We start from the raw sequence: 21406 nt of genomic DNA, 5'->3' as shown, positions 1-21406 counted from the left end.
TTTAACCCGCTGCGCCACCAGGGAGGGCCCATCCTCATTTTTAAATGAAGATTCTCAGATCTAAAGAATTCCAAGTTCCTGTTCAATTGTGCAAATTACTTTCATGTTTCTATTAGCTTGAACTAATGTGTAAGGCCGGAAATGTGTTGTCTCTTCAGTCCAGCACACAGTAGTTACTTAAAGATTTGAAGATGTATTATTTCAGTAATGTGTAGTTCCAAAGTAAATTCCTGAATTGGGCCATTTGGGCTTAAGTGATTTGAAATTATTTTTGTAGTTGGTTTACATATATTTTGGCTGTTGTGAAAGCTACAGTTATTTTCTTTCTTTTTTTTTAAGATTTATTTTTATGCATACAAGAACTGAGGTGTAGGCTGGAGGTGTGGGCTGGAGGAGTGGTGAGAGGATTCACTAGAGACAGAGTAGGGAGCAGACCAACGAATCTACTGAAATGTACAGCTGAGAGGTGCAACAAAAAGACAGGAGAGGTCTGCCTCTGTATGTGTGTTAGCTTCCTGGCTGAGGATTGAACTCATGCTTAGATAGCTTGATAGGGCTGACTTTAACCCCTGCACCACCAGTGAGATCCTAGTTATTTTCTAAGTAAGCATTAATTGAAAACTAAGAATGTAATAAACACTGTGTGAAAATAGCAACTAATACCTTTTGACTATTTACTCTGTGTCAGACCCTATCCTAAATGGTTTATATATATTAACTCTCTTTAACCTTCCAACAACCCATGATGTCTACAGTGTTATTCTTAACTTTTAGGGCAGCAAATGAAGGTTCAGAAAGGTATAGTAAGCTATTTAAGGTCATAAAACTCATAAATGTGGTCGCTGGGATTTGAAGCTCTGCAGTCTGGCATCTTTACTCACTAAATTATAAATATTCTCAATGGTAGTATATTGAAAGAGATAGACATCTGATATATTATTAATTGAATAGAATACTTTTTAGTTTTGAATTTAGAATATTTGATTTCTTCAGATTTTGTGAAATGTATCTTGAAATTTTTTAAGTAAGAATTGTCGTGAAGTTATGGACTTTCTTTTAGATTACGCAGTGAACCTTAAATTTGTATCATTCACTATCACCAAAATCATACCCTCTATCATTTCTTCCCATTCCCTTCCTTTTCCCTCTGATCCACCATATTTTGTCAGAGTCTCAGAGATGCTTTTGTTGTGTGTGTGTGTTCATTTGTTTTGTTACTTTATAATCCCCATGTGAGTGAAACTATCTGGCATTTGTCTTTCTTGTTCTGACTTATTTGGTTTGACTTAATGACCTCCAGTTCCATCTACTTTGTTCCAACAATAAAATTTCATCTTTCTTTTTAGAGCTGAGTATTTGTTCATTGTGTGTGTGTGTGACCACATCCAATTTTTTAATTATTACTTTATTAATTTATTTTAGAGTAGAAGAACTAGAGTGTGGGACAGTGATGTGTGGTATGAGAGTATTCACCAGAGACAGTGGGGAGCAGAACAGGTGGATCTACTGAAGTATACTGCAAAGGAATGTAGTGGGCGAGACAGGAGAAGTCTGCTGAGTCGTGTGTGTTAGCTGCCTAGCCAGGGATTGAACTTTTGATAGGATTGCATTAAATGTACATATTGAATTAGGTAAAATGGCCATTTTAGCAGTGTAATTCTTCCAGTTCATAGGTGTAGAATATCATTTCCATTTTGTTATGAGACTAATATTCCAAAATCAGACAAGGGCATTACAAAAATAAAAACTATAGACCTATATCTTCTATAAACATAGATGTAAAATTATTTAATAAAATCTTGGCAAATTGAATTCAGCAGTACATTAAAGGACTCATACATTATGACCACATAGAATTTATTTCAGTTTTATAAGGATGGTTCAACCAACATTCAAAAAGCAATTAATATAATTAACTACCAACAAGAGGAAAGATAAAAATCATATGATGTTATCAGGGTTCAGAGAAGCATTTGTCAAGATTCAACAACCATTTATGACAAAATGGGAATAGAAGAAACATAGAATATTCTTTAAAAAATGAGTAGAAATAAAAATAAGTGACAGGATACCAAACTCCTACACAAAAATCTGTTGTGTTTAATACACAGTGAATTAGAGAAAGTGCAGCTAACTATCCCATGTGTAATTGTATCAGAAGGATAAGATATCTGTATTTTCAACAAGTTACCTTCTTAGTGCCATCATACATTCAAGTGCAGGTGACCAGTAGGAAGTTGAAACTTCAAGAAGAGTATAGGGTTCGAGAGAAATATTTGGAACTCAGCAGCATATGGCTAATATTTAGAGTTATAGACTGAGTATTAACTGGGGTAAAAGAATAATCAGAAAAGCCTGGCACTGGAGTTTGGATTTGAGAGCTTCATGATACAGAGTCCAGGAGGAGGGGAGAGGCTGCAATCTGAGAAGGGTATGAAGAAAATAAGGGGGAGGCTTATGGAAATCAAAGGGATGATTTCAGAAAGAGAGATAGTCTTTCCTAATTATGTCGAGAGGCAGTAAGAGGGATAAGAAATGACTGTTAAGTTTGGGGTTTTGTGACCAAAAAATATAAAGAATAATTTCAGGGAATCAGTGAGGTGAGTCATGTGTAGTTTTGGGTTGGGTTGAGGTAGTTATTTATTATAAATATTTATTTCTTCAAAAATTATTTTGAAGAAAATGAAAGGGAGTTTTATTTATGTGATGAACTACATCTCTGTCTATGGAATATATGTTCTTTCCCTTTTATTCTGACTTATTTAGTATTCTTTTTTTAGTATTCATCCTTGATTGTCTCACATTCCTTGGGGTCTGAAATCACTCCAGAGTTCTTTTTGGACTCTACTTTGGGAAGCAATAGTTTATAAAACATGCCAAGGTCATAGTAGTTCTCAAAATGTAGAAGGGGGATTTCATAAACTAAGCTCTCCTGACAGTACATCAGATAGGATGGAGGCAAGACAGTGTATAAAAGCCAAATATATTAATAGGACTTGAGTAATGTTGTATATTTTACACATATTTGTAGCTTTAAAATAGTAACAGTTATATCCTCTTATTGCCATACAATTTGGTTAAACAAAAGAAACTTGTAGGATAAAGAATACTGTTTCAATAAATCTTTGGCTTTAATTATCTTCAGACTTTGTACTTTTAATTTTTTCCCAACTAGTGAGCTTTTGTTCATTTTTAAAGGTTAACTTTTAGATGATTGTCAATGGGTGTTTTAACACCTCCTGGGGGCTGTCTTGGAAACTGATAGGGAACTTGCACTGGGGTAGTTATAAATTATCCTGTTTCAAATTTAAGTCTCTAAATTAAAAAATTATGTTTTGATAAAAAAACCTTTTTTTGATACATAAACAATCATTAACAAAACTATTATTGTAAGGAGCTCACACTTCAATTATCTACATATTCATTTGGTACTTGAATTGTTGATGAAAAAATTCTAGTCATTGTATAGATTTTTCTCCAGTTCTTTCCCATTCATGGGGTGAACATACTTTTTTTTTTTTTGTCTTTTTTTTTCTATGAATGGACAGGGGTTTCTTTCCATATATTTTATTAGACAAAGATTGTGTGTTAAAACTTTTGGCTGCAGCATTTTCTGTCCCCACCCCCCCCACCCCCCCCAGCAGTGTACTTGGTCAGTCTGCCTGTTCTGCTCCCCACTCTGTCTCTGGTGAATCCTCTCACCATCCCTGCACCTCTGCCTTGTACCCCAGTTCTGTATGCATAAATAAATAAATCTTTTTTTTAAAAAAAGTAGGTAACCATCTGCAACAGTTTAACTTTTTTTTGTTGTTTCTTTGTTTTTAATGTCTATGGTATTCCATTTTTGTTGTTTCTTTGTTTTTAATGTCTGTGGCATTCCATTTTATGAATGTACCTAACACTTCTACTGTTTTTATCCCTGGGGATTTAAATTATCTCTTGTTTACTGTTTTTAAAATTAAAAAAAAATATTTTAAACAACATATTTACCTAGCTCTTTGCTAGGTAAAGAGCTCTTAGGTGAAAATCAGTAAACACTACTTGATATGGGTTGGAATTTATGGGGCTAATAAAGTATACAAGTTCTTACATATTTGACATTTTACAAAAAAGTAAGCCTTCCAAAGTGCAAGTACCTCTACTTCCTTTTTTCTCTTTTATATAAGATAAAATGTTATAGATAACTTGCAGGTAAGCACAGTGGGTGCTAAGTAGTCTGAGTTTAGATCCAAAGCTGTTCATGGGTCACTAGTATGTTCTGATTGCGGACAGCTATAAACTTTGGGCCTCAGAGGTCCACAAATAATTGAGATTGGATACGAATGCTTTTTGTGTGGAAAAGAAGGCCTCATTGGGTTAGGTTATGGCAGGCAACATTTAATAAAACATCTGTTCATTTATTTGTTTAATAAATTAAATAATCTTAGTGGTCTTATGATCATTCAATGGGAACTGCTTGTCTTTATTATTATTATTTTTTAATATTTATTTATTTACAAGGACTGGGGTGGGGAGTGGGGGTGAGACACTTCATCAGAGTCAGAGTGGGGAGCAGAACAGGCAGCTATACTGAAATACACTGCTAAGGGGAGCACTGAGTGGGTCAGGAGAGGTCTGTCAGGCCATGTGGGTCACTTCCCTTGCTGGGGACCAAACTTGTGCTACAGTGGCTGTGGAGAGCTTCATAGTGTTGTGCTTTAACCTGTTGCACCATCAGGAAGGGCCCAGAACTGCTTGTCTTTAATACATATATATGTACTGGTATACATGTCCTGACTTGTGAATCTTTTTAGATGAACTCCAGCAAAGAATGTGCAGTCCTGAACTATCTTTAAACTATTTCTATGTAGGAATGGCTTTATCTCTGTATATTGTTACAGATAGATATTAACATTTAAAATTCTGTATTTCAGTAAGGTTCTATAATAGTAGATTTTCATGTTTTATTAAAGCCTAGTAACTAGGCAAATTTTGTGATTTTTCTAAAAAAATGCCCTTGTTCTTGCCTATCTTTTTTTTTAAGATACTTAAAGTTGGCATGTAACAATACTCTACTCCCTAGATTTTATAAATTAGTTTGGAAGGATTTGGTACTTAGAATCTTTCCATGTGGAAATATCTAACTTTCTATTTATTTAGATCTTTTTTATAGCCTTTGTTTTCTTTATATTACTGACTTTTTTTAATTTAGCCTATTTTAAATATTTATACAGTTTTTATTGCTCTTGGAAAGTAATGTCTTTTTTTTTGTGTTGTGTGTATCATGGTTTTGCATTTGTACAGAAAGTTTAGATTCTGCACATATTTGTTATTTTGGGCATTTGTAAGAAATTTATAGATGTTCACTTCTTAGAAGTGTTTATAAGTGAAAAGGGAGGGAAAAAGAAAGGAAAACTTAAATTATTTTAGAAGAATCATGTTGGTATCCTTCCTTAAGAAGCCTTGTACTGGATATACTGACTTGAGCGCATACAGAATAATTGGCATAGTTTAATTAGGCCTTTGCTTCATAATAGCAATGAAAAATTACTTAGATTCTCCTGGTTTAATTTTTCATGTGCATAAAATTTAGCTTATTCAACAGAAACTCATGCATCTCTCTGTATCCTACTTCTGATTCCTTAATGTATAATTTTTTTATTTGAAAAAATTTTCTTGAATTATATAGACTAAGTCTAGTAATTTAATGAACACTGTGGGATGATGCAAAGAAATTTAGATTGACTATTCTTTCAGGTATTTTTAAAAATTATATTATGTTCAAACATCTTTTTCTAAAAGGCAAATCACATTTATAATTTTCTGCATAAAAGCTCATTATTTTCCATTGCCCTTAGGACAAGGTCCAGAATACTTGTATGACTCATAGGTTTCTCATTCCATTTGTTTTCTCTTACCTTTCCACAGATCTAGTGAGTCTATATTTAGTGTCCTGCAGTTTTTTTCAAATCCTTGCTTTCTTACCTCTTCCTATTATCTTTCCCCCTTTTCCCTTAGAATGACCTCTCTTTCTTCAGGCCTCAATTTAGGGTCTTTTGGGAAGCCATCCCTGACCCTGAAATTTAAGTTAGACGTCTCCTGTCTAAGTTGTCATCTTATCTCAGTATCCCCTTACAGATAGCTGTTTACTTGGACCCTCCTTAATAGCATAACAGGTTAAAGTGCAGCACTATGAAGCTGTCTACAACTGCTGCAGCACCACTTCCATCCCTGGCCAGGGAGCTGACCCACATTGTGTGGCAGACCACTCCTGAGCCACCCATTGCTCCCCTCAGCAGGTATTTCAGTATATCTGCCTGTTCTGCTCCCCACTCTGTCTCTGGTGAATCCTTTCACCCCTCACACTTCTGGCCTGTACCTTATTTTTGTATGCATAAATGATGACTCTAAAAAAATTAAATTAAAATCTGTTTACTTGTCTTCTCTGACTTCTTGAAGGCGTGTACTGTACTTTACCACTTAGAATTGATAATGTATTTGTAAGTAGTGTTTAGTCATATTACACTTTAATTATAATTGTTAAGCAACTAGATGTTTCATTAACATTTCTGTTGTTCCCTTTTTATTCTAGGACTGGGCTAATGCTAATGTCAGCAGACAGATTGAGGACACTGTATTATATGGGTACTATAGTGAGTATCTCAGTTTCATTTTTTGTTTGAGCTGCTAATCACAATGTAGAATAAAGCAATATTTATTTTTGATATCATATTTGAAATAACTACTTTTGACATCTGGAATAATTAATGTAGCATTCATTTTTATAATCCTGTAAATTTTTAAACTTACATTGTTTCATTTCACTCTGTCTTTGTGGAGGCTCAAAGTACCTTAAATCTGAGCTCTTTTCCTTTGTTTCCATTGCCAGTTTTCCACTTGCATCTTGATTTAAAAATCTCAATTTTCTAGGCATATTTTTCTATGTTTGATTGTCTTCTCTGGGAGTTAATAGTCTTGTTTATTATATTGGACAGAGCCAGCGTTCTTCAAGGGATTATTGACTGGACCCTCTCTAGCTCTCTCTTTCCTGATGGTGGATTTATAATAACCACCTAAATGTCTCCAGAATTTTTTTCATTGAATAAACATATGACTTGATTTTTTTAATAAAAAACGTGCTGAGTTGAAAAGGAATGTCCTTTTTCAGCAATAAATCAAAATGCTATATAAAATTTCAGTAGTAGGACATTAAAATGGAAAGTGAAAAAAAAATGTACAGAAGTTTCTATTGGTAGAACAATTTTTTCAAGGATTTTAATTTAGCTGCTTTGGCTCTCTTTTTTAAACCTTTTCTCTATCTCTAAGCTCTATAGGCTCTGTGAAATATGTCCCTTTTGTCTACACTTTAGAAATTTTTTATGGTATTTTAATACAGATTTATTGGTTTTGATCAATAATTAAGTAGATATAAAGTATAAAATTTGAGGTACTCAGTTAAAACTGGAATAATCCTGTATTAAGCAGAAGGTAATCCTTTCAATTCAAATTTATTTAGTGGATATAAATCATTTCTTCCAAAGCGGTTTTGGAGGAAGTATCCTCCTCCTCTCTTGTGACATTGAAATGTGTTTATTTATGCTATAGAATGCATGAAAGACAACTTTTTTCCTAAGTCTTTTTTCTTATCATTGAATCAAAATATGACTAGATTAAATATTATTGGGTTGAGGATTAAACCGACCACGCGTGACTTTAGCAAGTATTTTTCCAAGTCTTTTCAAGGAGTGTGTCCCGTATCATTTTAAAGGCATGCGAGATAAGTTATTTCAAAGTCATTGCCTTAGGAATATATGGCTTCTCAGTTGCTTGACTTGAAGTTGGACTTGCATGAATGTGGGGGTTGTAGAATGAAAAAAAGCCATAAGCAAGATTATTAGACTATTTTGTTTGGCTCTACTATAGTGGCCCTGTTACTTTTTCCAGAGGTTCTTTTTCTCTTGACTGGATTCTTGGGCTGTCATTTTGTATAGATATAAATTGATCATGCATAGTCGTTCGTGTTTGAATTCATATGTGCTCAACGTTTTATCTAAGATTCTTCTATGTTGTGGGTTGATTGTAATTGCTATATTAATGTACTATATCATTCTAGTATTCATGATCACTTGGGTGGTTTAGTTTTTAGCTATTTCAAATACTGTTGCTACAAGGATCTTGTATATGTGTATTTAAAAAAACATGTTTTCCATTGTGTGGCTGCTCTTCTAATTTAGTCAAAAAATCCCTGGTTATTAGGTGTTACATTCTTACTTTTTGCTATTAAGTAACTATAGAGGAAAGTGTCTTGCAGTATGTTCATAGTTATATGAGTTAAGATAATGGAAACAATAAATAAGTTGGATTAAGAAGCTTTCAAACTTTTGTTTCTATGCCTGACTTTTTATAGCACCTAAGGAGAATTTTCAGAAAGTCTCACCTCACTCCCTGCTTGTTAATTGCTGAAAAGTTATACCTGGAGGGTACAATGTAAACATAGATTTACAATCTCTTAGTGCCTAATTTAAATATAGTACCTTGGGACTTTGAAATCATTTAACTTCTCTATAATTCTCTACTTGTCAAATGGCAGTGAGTAGTATCTGCTTTACAATATGAGGAGAGTGAGACCTGTGGTCAGTTCTAAATAGGTGATACTTGATACTTTTATTCACATCAGATAAAAAAGCTACAGAAGTAAACCTAAGTTCAATGATACTAGAAATCAGTATTAAAAGAATTGATCTAGTATTTCATCAAATTTGCCTCTTTGGCCAATTTGTATTTTGAAAGCACTGCTGATATATTTAATCACTTTTCAGGACAAGGTAGAAAAATAGAGGCTAATTTTAGGCATTTGTTTTTTGATTTAGGCTTGTAAAATTCTTGATGAAACATAGTTGTGCTTTATCTCCTGCTTTCCTTTCCCCCTTTTAAAAGAACATGTTTTTAATCACTGGAAGAGGTTTTTACTTGAATTCTGGTTAGGTTTGCTGAAGAGTGCTCTGGATAAATATTCCTGAGGCTTAATAATATCTACTTAGCTTTCAAGTAGAAATACAGAAAGTAAAGGCTTTTTTTATTACAAAGTTTATTTTTACATCATTTTGCACATTTTTTTTTCCATCTCCATTGTAATCCCCACGGGTTTCCCATCACCAAATCACCCCTGTGCCACCACCATAGTCCCGTGCATTTCCCTCCCTTCCCCCCCCCCCCCCCCCCCGTTTTTGATCCCATTCCTCACTCTGCCTCCACAGAATGTCTCTGGTATATGGTTGTTCATTATTTTTGTTATTTTCTCGCCTAGTCCATTATACTCCTGCTATGAGTGAAACCATCCGGTATTTTTCTTTCTCTTTCTGGTTTATCTCACTAAGCATGATCTTTTCCAGCTCCATCCAGGTTGCTGCAAAAGACATGTGTTTCTCATTTTTGGTTACTGAGTAATATTCCATTGTATATATGTACCACATCTTTCTAATCCAGTCATCTACTTTTGGGCATTTGGACTGCTTCCATGTTTTTCCAATTGTAAATAAAGCAGCAATAAACATGGGGGTACAAGTATCTTTTTCAATCAGTGTTTTTGTGTCTTTTGGATAGATACCTAGGAGTGGGATTGCTGGGTCGTAAGGAAGCTCCATGTTTAGCAGTTTGAGGAACCTCTAAACAGTTTTCCATAGTGGTTGTACTAGTTTGCATTCCCACCAGCAACGCAGGAGAGTTCAGTAAAGGCTTTTTTTTTTGTACTTTCTAACTCTGCCTTGTATATTCTCTCACGAATAACCTGCTCATTTGTCACCTTAGTAAATAAAACAAACCTTTATTAGCGTTGCAGGAGTCAGAGAAATAGGTATACAAACTCTTCATTTGCTTTCTTATTGTGCCTTTTGAGTGACTTGCTGTTTTTTTTTTTTTTTCTTCTTCCTGACCTCCTTACTGTTTATGTGCCCAAGGCTAAGTATTTACCTATTCTCTGAATTAATCCCTTGCTTGATTCTAAATACTATACCAGTTCCAAACTCACAGAATCAAATATTCCTGTGTATAATTGTTAACTTGATAATTTCTGCTAAAATGTCAAAGGTATCTCAAATTTAATGTTTCTAAAACAACTCACCCCAGTCTGTAGACTCAGTTTTCCTTGTTTTAGTCAGTAGCAACTGGCAGGGTAGAGTTGAGTTTCTCAAGTCTAAAACCTTGAGTCATCCTTCATTCTAAATTTTTTCATATTTTTTTTTTCTGAACATGGCAAGAAATTCTTTTTCATTTGGTTTTTAAGTTTATGTAGAATCTGACTACTTACTACTCTTGTCCATTTTGGGCTGCTGTAACAAAAATGCTACAGGTTGGGTGATTTTTAGACAACAGATTGGGTGGACAGTTTTGCTCACATTTCTGCTAACTGGGAAATTCAAGATCACTGTGCTGGTTCTTGGTGAGGGCCCTCTTCCTTGCTGTGTCCTCACGTGGAGGAGAGACCACAAACACTGGTTTCTCTTACTTTTATGGATCACATCAAGTGGAATCCACTTATGATCTCCTCTAAGCCCAATTACTTCCCAAAGAACCCACCTCCAAATGCCATTACTTTGGGCATTAGGACTTAAACAAATTTTGGGAGGTGGGGACATAAGCATTTGGCTCATAACTCACTGTTACAAAAAAAAGGTTGACAATATACAAATATTGACACAGAAAGCAGAATGTTCACATGGTGTTGTTAAGGATGTAACATAGTTTGGAACATAGTTTGCAACTTTCTTAAAATGTTAAATTGCTCTCTGGTTTCTGCTAACTATAAGAATTCCATTTCATGGCCATACAAATATATGTCCATCTGCAAATATTCATAACAGCTTTTATTCATTCATTCATTTATTTAGAATAGTCTCACGCTGGAAAGAATCCAAATTTAGTAGGTGAGTCTCAGGTTGGCTTTACCTCTTAGTTCTTGGTTGCCAGTAAAGTCAGTTCTTTGCCAAATGGGTCTTCCCATCAGTCAGGTCACCACATGGCTTCAGAAATATCTCAGACTAAGCAAGACAAAAACTAGTCTTTTTGGTGACATCTCACCACTTTCATCATATTTTTCATCAGGGATGAATCACTAGGACTTGCTAGCACACACTTAAGGGGAGTGGGTAGCACAAGGGATATAGGAGGCATGAGGATCTTCGAAAACTATTTTAGGGGCTGGCTGCCATCCATTACAGTCTTGAAAATATAGACAGCTTTGTTTTTACTCTATGTATAGTATTAAACATACAAAATACGATTTGAAGTTGCTACTGTGATGTCCCTTTTGTGCCTTTCCATCATGCCACCTCTTCCCCTCTCCTAGAAGTAACTACTGTTCTGTAGTGAGTCTGTGTTAATCCTTTGCTTTGCTTTATAGTTTTGTCTCCTGTATCCTTACTTAGTTTTACATTTTGGGGAGCTTTATGTGAAATGACTTGCTTGTTTTCATTCATCTTTATGTTTTTAAGATTTACACGTTATTACATAAAATATAGTTTATTTTATTTTCATTGTCTGTGAACAGTTTGGACACTGATATTTTTCACTATAAAAATTATTCAATGACTGTTTACACATTTCCTTTTTCAGATGTACAAATACATACATTTGATGGATCATAAGTTGTATCTACAACATTTTAAATAGTGACAATTTTTTTTTATTAGAAGGATATAAATCTTTTAGTTCTGTATTTTAAATTTCAGTATTACCTTGTGTTTTTAGTTTTTGTCAATCTGACAGTTCATTAATCTACATTTCACTTATGGAAATGTAGTTGCAGGTCTTTTTTAATTTATTGGCCTTTTCAGTTTGAAGTGCTTTTTTGGTTGGTTGTTTCTCATTTCTTTACTGATACAAGAACTTTTTTTATGGACTCTGAGCAGCTCAAATAAAGATTCTAAATATTTTTCCTCACTAGAATTAAACCTGGTAAGAGTTGTGACTTCTTAGTTTTTTCGATTGTAGTTGTGATCCCTAGAGCAAAACGTATTTGCTAAATATTTGTAGAATTTATTTAAGAGAGACAATTGAGTGAGTTTTCAGAAATTTTTTTTCCAAGTGGTGGATTACAAGGATAGTTTATTTTTAAACCAACTTTGTATTCTAGGGTAAACCCAATTGGTCATGATGATGGCTTTTTAGTTTATTATTTGATTTGCTACTATCTTGCTTAGAATCCTCTTAAAAATTGACTTGCAGTGAAAACTGATCTGCCTTTAAAAAAAATTATTATTAGGTTTGAGTACCAATTTTGCCACTTTCATAAACTGAATTGAGAAGTGCTATGTTTCTATTTTAATTGTGGGCCAATAAGCAGTAGATGGTCTCTTTCTCCCACAATCCGAATACGTGTTAATGGCAACTGAGGGGTAGAAGTGAACATGGCAGTACAATTATTCTTTTTCTTTTTTTATTACAAAAGTTTATTTTTACATCATTTTGTACATTTTTTTTCCATCTCAATTGTAATCCCCGCGGGTTTCCCATCACCAAGTCACCCATGTGCCATCACCATAATCCCATGCATTTCCCTCCCCCCACCCCGTTTTTGATCCCATTCCCCACTCCACCCCCACAAAATGTCTCTGGTATATGGTTGTTCATTATTTTTGTTATTTTCCACCTGGTCCATTATACTCCTGCTAATTACAATTATTCTTAATGAACTGCTTACAAAACTTTTGCCTCTGTCCTTTCGGCTGAGTTCTGCTGGTTTAAAATTCTTAATATATGGACAGTTCTTCCAGCAAGGATAAACCAGTGATTTAATTGAATTAGAAGCTATGATTACTGCCTGGCAAATTTGGTCTCTCTATTCCTGAATCAATAGGCAATACAGTGACTATGTTAATTTAAGTGATTGTTGTTGATTACTAGGGAAGTACAGTTATTGCTACACAGGGAAAGTAAAGAGAAGTGTATTCCAGGGGATTCTTTGGTTCCTGTTGATGCTACCTTGTTTTGTAGCAAAATTAATTGAAATGTTATACTCAACCTTCATCATTAAGAATTCAGGATACTCAATTAATGTTTGGGTTCCCCCATTTCTGGTACTAGATTCTGTTTCAGGAATTATACCTAACTACAACTAACAGATTGAAAATATACAACTTAAATATCACAGTAGTTTTTCAGTCTTACTTGAATCAAGTCTGGAGATAGGCTACAAGTATGGTATGGCAGTGTGTTGGCATTGTTTTGTTGCTTTCTATTCTTACATGTGATTTCCATCTTAAGAACACTGCAAACTCTTAATGTGGTGACTAGTATTTCAACTGTCATTTATCCATTAAGGCCGGAAGTAGGAGGAAAGGATTGAAAGACAACATTAAATAAAAAAAGAAAAAGGTGATTGTCAGCTGACAGGAAAATGGGTATCGGATAAACAGCTATCAGTTTTGACTCCAGATTTCTTTTGTTGGGTAAATGGGAAAATCTTAGAAAGCTTTTAAAGTTTCCAGAGTGTATTTATACTTTGGCCCTTTATAGCAAAAGCTATAAAAGCTTTGTAATAACTAAACATACTCTCTAATTTTTACTGTGTATTTCTTTATCATAGTATTTTGACTTAAATGAGCTATTTTCATTGATAGTTTGGAGACTATCTAAAAATTCAAAAACCTGATATAACAAAGTTAATTTTCATGTTAAAGTTTAACAGTAGTTATTTTAGAAGTAGATTTTTTTGCTTCATATGTATTCTCTGAAATAGTGGTTTTTTGTTTACTTAGTTTTGCTAGTTCTTGATAGCTTGTTTTTAAAAAAGAACTTGTTTTATAAGTTTAATTTTTGTGAACATAAAGTTTTCATATTTTTCCCTTTTTTGTGGATGTTAGTGGATCTGTCCTGTTAAATAATCTGTTAAACGATAGTGTCAGTCTTTTAATAAAACACAAGTAAAAACATACTTTATAAAGCTGTTAGGATATAAGTGTTTCCACACTGTTGAAGTTATGAATACTTTCCTTTGCAAATGGCATCAGTTTGAAGTAGAACTTTAAAAGAAGCATTTTTCTATTTCCTGTTAGTGGTAGCAGCAATTTTATCTTTTTTTCATTTATAGATATAGATGCCCAACTTGGTATTAGAACTGATCTAAAATATAAAAATGTTAATTCATCTTCACAGGTTAACATTTGTGGGCTAAATAAAGAATTGTGGGCTAAATAAAGAACACATGACTGAAGTCCCTGAGAAAGAAGTCATATTATGAAAGATAACTTAGAATGTTGTGGAGTCAGGGAAATAAAGATTTAGAGCAGTTGCTCTAAACTGACAATGAGTTACAGATTGATGAGGGAGTATGGCAAAGTGTCTAAAGTATTGATATCTTTTTCTGGATATTCCTAGTTCTTCCTGTGGATATTGAGCAACAAAAGAGTTTGTATTTTCATATGTCCTTGTATTTCTTTACAATTAGTAACAGTCCTGCCCACTATTTTGAGTTGCCTGATAATGGATTAATATTGCCAGTTCTAGAACTTTAGAAAATGTCCTTTTGTATTTGGACTAATAAGTACTAAGTCTATGAGATTCATCTGTATCTCACAAATCTACTGTTCATTCTTTTTTATTGCTATCTTTTACATTAATTTGTCACTCAGTTTGCTTATTTGTTTTAATCATTTCCATGTTTTGCTCATTATGAATAATGTTGCTATGGACATTTGTGTTATAAGTTAATGCAGCATACCTGGTATTGTTTAACTTTTATATCTGGAGAGGGGCCTGTTTATATCACTGACCATTGACCAGCACCTGAGAACCTAGTGCTGAGGATATTCACAAATGGGTAAGTTAGCTTTGTGCAGCTAAGTGTGCAGTACCAGCATGCTGAGATTATGGGAAACATACAATTTATGCTGAATACTTGCTTTTGGAGGGAAGAGGCAGGTATTGTAGTTTTGATAATCAAAGTTGATCAGGCAGGCAAATATATCAGTATTACAAATCCTGGATTCTGTAACTCAAGTAGGAACATCTTGCATATGTTACTGCACTTCATTGCTAGAGTAATAGAATCATGTCAAATGGTATATATAAGTATAATGTGAGAAACAACTTGCTTGTTTTATACAGTGTTGTATCATTTGCATTCCTTCTTGGCAAGATTTGGTATTGCCATTTTCATTTTAGTCATTTTACTGGGTCCCTGCTACTTGTTTAGTTTGCATTTTCCTGATGATTAATGATGATCACCTTTTAAAATGGGCTCTTGGACTTTTTATGTATCTCTTTGGTGAATTTTCAGCTTAAGATCTTGTTCAGCTTTAATAACTGTTATTTGTATTTTATTGAGTTATAGAAATTAGTTTTATACCTCATTATGCTAATTGAACATGATTTTAATACAAGATTGTTGATAGTACACTTTGGTTATCTAAAAGTGAAGACCACAAGCAAGCTACTGAGGTGGAAGCCAAACCTTATTGCATTTTCCAAATTACCCAAGTTTTTGTCATGTTTACTAACCATTGCTGTAGTAATTCAGGGTTTGTCCTATTCTGTGCAAATTGCTTAATTTTTTTTTTTTAAAGATTTATTTATTTGTACATACAGAACTGGGGTACAGGCAATGAGAGACTTCACCAGAGACAGAGTGGGGAGCAGAACAGGCAGATCAACGAAGTACACTGCTGAGGGGAGCAGTGGGCCGGTCAGGAGAGGTCTGCCACGCCATGTGGTCTCCTCCGAGGGCAGGCGGGGATCGAACTCATGCGGAAGTGGCTTTAGCTTCTCAGTGCTGTGCTTTAACCCGCTGCGCCACCAGGGAGGGCCAGCAAATTGCTTAATTTTTAACCATAATATTGGTATGGTATTAGAATGATTTACAGTCTTGTCCCTATTATGTTTAATTTAGTTGTAGTTACTTTTTTAATATAAGTTTATTTTCTTCAGCTCTTAGACTTGTAGTGAAATTTTAACACTGGTTGTTCTCTGGTTTGTTGTAGAAATACCAAAATTCATTACCTTTAAAAATTTAGTATTATTATTAGTTTCCTATAATTATAGAAGACTACATGCATTTCATTAAATATCTGAAACCTCAAAAATCACTCATTTCTTGATTGCTCAGTATAAATAAATTAATTCTGACCTTTCTGTTGGTTATATAGAGCCCTACTTGCCCAGAGATTTTTTTTTTTAAGCTATATTGCACTTAGTGGGGCCTATCAAAGTGGCCTCCAGGTAAGTGAAATAGTCTAGCAATTATTAAGATCATGTACAAATACCATAACTCATTAACTGAGGTTTCATTACGCATTACTAATGAGTGCTTGCTTTTATAAGGGACTTAAGGATTATCACTTGTAACTGTTTTATATAATTATGTTGATATCATTTTCCATAAGCTTATGTATATGCAAATATACACAGAAGATTTTGGAAGCACATTTTTTAGGTAGCTTTGTTAAGTCTCAAGGAGTTGTTTATATTTATTGTTAAATATACTTATCTTTGAATTGTTCAGATTGTCATTTCCTTATTGAACTAAAATATTTTAGCATTATTTTAAAACAGTTGAACAGTAATTCCTATCACTTAACTTTGAGTTTAATTTTATCGTTTTTACCTTTATCCTTATTTGTGTAAGATTAGTTTGATAATATTGCATAGTCTAAACTTAGATTGGGGAGATTGTATGAAAAGGACACTACCGATTATAGCTCCTTTGTTTTTTTATTTCTAACTTACTGCTGTGACTATGTCAACAATACTTAGTTTTAAGTTGGAATAATGTAAAAAGATAAAGTTCATTAAGTACAAAGAAATTTTTTAGTACTGTAGTGAGTACGTAGAACTCATAACTGCCAGTCACCGTTGGTGCATTTTTTCATTTTTATTAATAAAAATTGCCCATTGCTAATTTGAATTAAGATTTGTTATTGAGTAGTAGTAATATTGTTTTTTTTTCTTTTTTTACAATGGAAGATAGACCAAGATATGACATAAACATAGTTATTAGTATAAAGAATCAGAGAGGCTAGTGAATTTGGTTTGTGGAATGTTAGATCTAATTTTTTTTACTTTCCCATCTCACATGCATATATATATTTGAGATGTATATATATACATATCTGTATATCTCAGTCACCTAGTTCATATATACTCAGAACCCATGTTTTTATTTCCACAGCTTTATATTCTGTTATATTATTCTGTGTATTCTTCTGGATCCCTTTTGTCTACTTCTACTATGAAGAAAAAGATGATGATGATACTAATAAATGCAATGTAAGTATCTTTAGGGGTCTCAAGACAAAAAAATGGTTCTTTCTTGATGACTGAATTTATTCAGAAACAGTATTGATTAGTGGAAGGAAATATAATGTGGGCCACATAGGAATTTTAAAATCTTCTACTAACCACATTAAAATAAGTAAAAAAGAGACAGTTCAAACTACCATATTTCAAGTGCTTAATAGCACTTATGAATTGTAATTATTGTTTTAGTGTAATTTTAGAGCAAGGATTAGCAAAAGACTGGAGGTAATATTTTAAGTTTTGTGGTGATACCTTGCTTCCCAACAACTCCACTCTGCTGTTATAGGGTGGAAGTAGGTGGAGACAATAGTTAGAGAGCAGGATGTGATCCGCTAGAATAGGAATATCAAGTAAGTATTGGTATGAAAATTTTAACTAAAATATTAACAAAAAGAATTTAAGAGTATCTTAAAAGTACACTTATGTAGTATAACTGAGTTGGACCTATTTCTAGATTGCATGGGTAGTTTAGAATCTGTTAATGCATAGCAGATTAATATATTAAACAGAATACTTTTTTTTTATTGAATTACAGGAGTTTTATACCTGCATTTAGGTACTTAAATGCAAAATTAAATATATCCACTCAAAAGCCAGTATTATGCTTAACCATGCAAACCTTAACACATTTGCATTAAAATGAGGAGCTAGTATATCAGAAATATTTTAAATGATTCCCAGAGTTGTAATGTTGGTAATGTAACTTGCTAGAGTGGAAAAAAATGGTATCTAGATAACTTATACAATTGTCAGAATTACTGTTTGCAAAAACTATATAACTTTAAAAAACCAAGATATGTAAGAAAAGGTTGCTGATTATAAATTTGAAGTTAAAAAAATATCCAACAATATATATGCTTTCATTAATCACTTCTAAAGTTCATCTTTCCCCCTACTTTGGTTAAATTTAAGATTAACCTCCTTACCTTTAAGTTTTTTTTCCTAAAGACTGTTTCACTTGTTTGTGAACAAATTGTATGCTTTTGAAGCCTGGATTTAAATTTTAAAAGGTATTTTTAAGAGATTTACTTTAGACTAAAAGTCTAGGTGTTTGTTTTATTTTTTCCCCTAAGTTTTCCTTTGAGATTAATTTTTTTTTTAAATCTATATTTAGAAAGTCCAGCTTTGTGATTTTCTTTACTTTTGGATTATGGCACCATGCAAAGCATGGATTTAAAGACCTGAATTCCGAGTTTCAAGTCCCTGTTTAATCAAGTAATTCACTTAACACATTTGTAACTTAGGACAAATTATTTGACCTCTCAGCCTCAGCTTCCTCATATGTGAAGTAGGAAAAGAATACCTATCTCAGGGTTGTTGAAAGTGAAGGTAACATATGTAATATGTTTGAATACTTGTATAAATATGTTATAGGTAATACACTATTTTTTGCAATTATTATAGATCATTTTAGTGAACTGGAGTAGAAGACATTATTGTTCTCTGTTTTGGGGAATAATTTATTGGTCTGATGATTTTACTAAAGATGCCAGTGAGAATTAATTATGCATTGGATATGCCTTTTTTCACAAGGTCAAAACCATTGAAAAGACTTCAAAGTCTAATCTAGTGCAGTTTGCAAAATACCCAAGATGTGCTACATACATTATTTTTCTTAAACTTTTTCAACAGGGAAGCACCACAAAGGTTAATATAAGTATACATTTGATGTGAAAGTGATTTTACTTTGTAGTATAAGTATTTTATATTTTAAAGTGGTATTTTCCCCCTTGATATCCAGCAAATAAAAACGGCATTCAAGTATACTTTGGGATTTGCTGTGATTTGTGCACTTCTTCTTTTAGTTGGGTAAGTCTTAATTTTTTTCCACCTCTCTGAAAATGGAAACTGCATTATTTTAATAATAATACAAATAAAAACACTCTCAGAACATTCTAGGAGAGAATAAAACAAAATGCAAAAGAAAGGAAAAAAATCAGATCCTCAAAAATTTACCTTTTCTATCATTCTTTTGACATTTTTTTATGTGCAGAAATATCTGCAGAATGCACCTCACCCTATAGAAAACTCCCTGCTGTAAATTTTCACAGATTTGACTAAACTTCATGTAATTTTTGATAATCTACTTGTTGGCATAATGTAGGCATCTCTTCAGTTTAGTAAAGTATTGAAAAATGAATGAATGTTGTAGTTAAAAATGGCTATTTATTGTTAGTGTGCTTGCAACCAATGGTTTGTTTCACTTTTAATAAACTGTTTCTGAAGGAATATCTTGAACTACAACATTTATTCACTTTTCAGATGATTATGTGTACCTGTGCTGTTCCAGATGCTATATAAGGAATTCATGAATTAGCTGTTAGTAAACAACTCTTCTTTCTCTTGGGTCATACATTCGGGAAGGAGGCTAGGTGAGTAGAACTGCCAAAACGAGTAGGGCATTGTAGGCTATTCATTGTAGGAACTTCGGCATTTATTCTGAGGAATATGGGAACTCCTTGGAGGTTTTGTTGTTGTCGTTTTTAATTTAATCAGTGAGTGATAGGAGTGTTAGGCAACTATTACAATAACCTAGCTTAAAGAATGGTAACACTATGATTTGATAGTGACTATCTTTTGAAGCAAGAACCAGCAGGATTTTCTGATAGACTAGATACATGGAGTATGAAAGTATAGAAATTCAAGATGTACCTGGAGTTAAGCCCTCCATGCCCCCTAACACATGACTGTTCTTTCTGATGTAGCCAGCCCCGCCCTAAACAAAGATATTAATATCAGGTATAATATAGATTGCCTCCTAAACCAGGCAAACTTCAGACCTCTTTTTGAACTAGGCCAAATTCTTTACCATATTAGAAGGTGTGGCTATGTGTACCTGTGCACATTATCATTGAGATGGATAAATTGGGAGGAGGAGTAGGTGGGGGAATAGCAAAAGCTCAGTTTTAGTCAAATTTACTGGGCGCTCAGGAAGAGATACTGAGTAAGCAACTGGGTCAGGCATTAGAAAATGTCTGTTATTCCAGTAGTGGTATCTAGCTCCAGTGAGGGACCAATGAGGGCTAGATACTATTGTCTTTTGTAAAATGTGAGATAAGATAAATTGCTAAATATTATTCCCTGTGATGCCTCCTGTCTTTCTCAGTTTGAGAATTCTTTATAGTTAAATTAATGTCTGTGGCACCAGGTGAGAAGGCATAGCACCGAAAGCACCCATGCAGGTGGATCATTTTGATTAAGATAGAAGGGCATTTCCACCATTGCTATAAGAGGAATTGTGGAAGATAAGGTGAAAAGAAGTACAGGTAGGTTGATAGACTTGCTGAGCAAATAAAAGGATTTCTTTCTAATTGGCCTCTATTTTCTCACTGATAAGTTGAGTCACTTGATAGGGTCACTGATACATGGAAAATACATGGACTCCTGGACTTCTCAAGCTTGACATTTGCTACTAAACTAGTAGTGTTTTGATTATCGTGAACAGTGTTCTTATTGTTACCTTATGTAAATATTTGAACAAGGTGTATATTTAAATTATTGATTAAAGTTGCTGGAATTTTCTTGTAGATAACTTACTCTTATTTGTGTTAAAATGATGTATTTTTGCCTATAAAATAGTAGATAATTTTGGGGTAGAAAATTGGGATCTAGGATTAACTAATGCAACTAGAATTTTTGGAACATGTGTTGGGATGGTGGGTAATGTGCAAGGTGTTGGGTTACAGATATAGAATCATGATCTATCCTCAAAGTTCACATTGGGGATGACACAAGTAAATCATGAACAATAATATATCAGTGCGCTAATAAGTAGTATATGCCATATTTTAATGATGGAACAGCAAGTTCCTACTCTGTCTTATAAAATCAGGAAGACCTAAGAGGGAGTGATATTTGAATTGCAGTTTGAAGGCCGGGAACTTGGTCATCGGACTAGATGAAGAAAAAAGACAACCTGTATAGCTTGCTTAGGCCACCATAAACCACAAACAGTTATTTTCATACAGTTTCAGAGGTTAAATAAAAGTTTGTGATATAGCTGCTGGTAAGTTTGATTTTTGATGAGAAAGCTTTTTCCTGACTTGTTGACAATTGTCTTCTTGTATCCACATGTGATTTTCCTCTGTCCTCTTACTGGGGAAGGTAGTGTTTTCTGGTGTCTGTTTTTGTGAGCACA

At 33.6% G+C, this 21406-nt stretch overlaps 1 protein-coding gene across 1 annotated transcript in view; it reads left to right on the top strand.

The window, feature by feature from the left end:
- The window catches only part of LMBRD1 (LMBR1 domain containing 1), a 76715-nt gene that overhangs the window by 7134 nt on the left and 48175 nt on the right, over nucleotides 1–21406 (top strand). Inside the window, exons 3-5 of the mRNA XM_004674040.2 lie at nucleotides 6572–6632; nucleotides 17141–17238; nucleotides 19010–19077. Of these exons, the coding sequence (XP_004674097.2) occupies nucleotides 6572–6632; nucleotides 17141–17238; nucleotides 19010–19077 (227 nt within the window). The remainder of the gene's footprint in view (nucleotides 1–6571; nucleotides 6633–17140; nucleotides 17239–19009; nucleotides 19078–21406) is intronic.

Source organism: Condylura cristata, unplaced genomic scaffold (genome assembly GCF_000260355.1).
Source record: "Condylura cristata isolate star-nosed mole 26May11 unplaced genomic scaffold, ConCri1.0 scaffold00001, whole genome shotgun sequence".
NCBI lineage: Eukaryota > Metazoa > Chordata > Mammalia > Eulipotyphla > Talpidae > Condylura > Condylura cristata.
This window is presented reverse-complemented; position numbering and strand designations above follow the sequence as displayed.